The sequence below is a fragment of the Emiliania huxleyi genome (assembly GCF_000372725.1).
Source record: "Emiliania huxleyi CCMP1516 chromosome Unknown EMIHUscaffold_188, whole genome shotgun sequence".
Lineage (NCBI taxonomy): Eukaryota > Haptophyta > Isochrysidales > Noelaerhabdaceae > Emiliania > Emiliania huxleyi.
Genome location: NW_005200712.1, coordinates 3,742 through 5,285, shown reverse-complemented (window position 1 = coordinate 5,285; position 1,544 = coordinate 3,742). Strand labels below are relative to the sequence as shown.

Sequence of the window (1,544 nt, the reverse complement as noted above, 5' to 3'; positions counted from 1 at the left end):
AAGGCAGCTGCATCCGGTCTCCTCGATCCACTCCGCGGCGGGCAGCTTGAGGGCATGCGCAATGTCCGCGCGCGTCGAGCCGAACGTGGCCTGCTGGAGGAAGCGCGCGGCGAGCGTCTCGTTCGCGGCAGGGCCCGCGGTGATCACCTCGATGGAGTAGGTGAGCTGGTCGTACTCGTCTTCCATCCCCATCCCCATCCCCGCGGAGGCGGAGGAGGTAGGCAGCTCGGCCTCGCACGCGTCCGCGTCGCAGGACCAGAGCAGGGGCGCGATCAGCTTGGCCGCGTCCCAGTCCTTGCCGTCGAACGAGCGGCCGTGCAGCGTCTTGACCCCCGTGGCGGAGGAGGTGCCCCACAGTAGCTGCAGCTCGCCCGGCACCGACTTGAGCAGCCGCACCGCGCCGCCTGGGGCGTAGGGAGGCCGAGGCGCCGCGGGAGGCGGAGGCGGGAGCGGCGCGGGCGGAGGCGGCGGCAGCGACGGCGGCAGCGATGGCGGCGATGGCGGCGGAAACGGCGGCGGAGGCGGCGGCGGCGCCTCGGGCGCCACCTCCATGCCGACGGCGACCCGCATCCTCTGGCCCGATAAGCAGTGTGGCTCGCAGAGGAAGTGGAGCACGCCGGGAGCCGTGACGACGGCCGAGTACTGGTTTGGAAAGTCGCCGCCCGTTGATCCTCCGCCGTGATCGAAGCTCGCGACTCGCGTGCCGCTCAGAGTGCAGTCGCCGAAGGCGTCCTGCGAGCGAAGCAGAGAGCTGTGGGTGGGAGGTGTGCAGGAGCCACCGCGTGTGGGCCAGCCGTTCACGCCTCGCTGTCGGCGACAAAGACCGTATGCGTTCCGCCGTACTTGAAGATGATTGAAGTGTTGAGCGGAACGTGGAGCAGCTTGTTTATGCCGTAGGCAGCCGTTAGGCCGACGCCGAACGCGTCGTTCCACCCTCGTGCGTCGCCGATGGTAACGCTGCCGCTCGCCGAGGAGAGGCAGGCGGAAGTGGAGCAGAGCGAGTCGGCGGTGAGAGCGACCATGGGGACCGCGACGCGTCGGGCCCCGAACGCGCTCTGTTGGCGGAGCCGGGCTGCGCCTGCTTGCTTTTAATCGGCGCCGGTTTTGGAAGGGCACAGCGTGTCAAACAACTGTGAACAGTCGATCTCTGTTGGGAGTGTGAATACCCCACTCGTGTATATAGAGAGATCACGGAGCGAGGAGATCGACGGCAACTCGGCCGTCGTGAGTGCTGGTGCGGTCGCTGCGGTGCGATCGCACAGCTTCCCGGCTAGCGCTCGATACGGTAGCCAGCACCATGGACACCTGCGGGGTGTTGTGGTGGCGGGCAGGGCCAGAGCCCCTGCACAAAGTCTTCTCGGCACCTCGGCCGGAAGCCTGCTCGGCACCTCGGCCTTGCAGCCCTGCAGCATGATCCGGATGATCTCTGCGGTCTGTTCCTCATCGGCACCCACCACGAGCACCTCGGCTTCGTGGGCACGGATCTTCATTGATAACTTCATCTCTCCTTCTTCACTTTACCGGCTCGCTATCATCTCCTGCGA

The 1,544-nt window shown here is 67.1% G+C and overlaps 1 protein-coding gene across 1 annotated transcript in view; it reads right to left on the bottom strand.

The window, feature by feature from the left end:
* The window catches only part of EMIHUDRAFT_233073 (hypothetical protein), a gene marked incomplete at both ends in the record, with an annotated part of 3,095 nt that extends 2,073 nt beyond the window's left edge, over positions 1–1,022 (bottom strand). The window contains 3 exons of the mRNA XM_005782628.1: positions 32–381; positions 547–732; positions 825–1,022. Of these exons, the coding sequence (XP_005782685.1) occupies positions 32–381; positions 547–732; positions 825–1,022 (734 nt within the window). The remainder of the gene's footprint in view (positions 1–31; positions 382–546; positions 733–824) is intronic.
* Between the last annotated feature and the right edge of the window lie 522 nt (positions 1,023–1,544).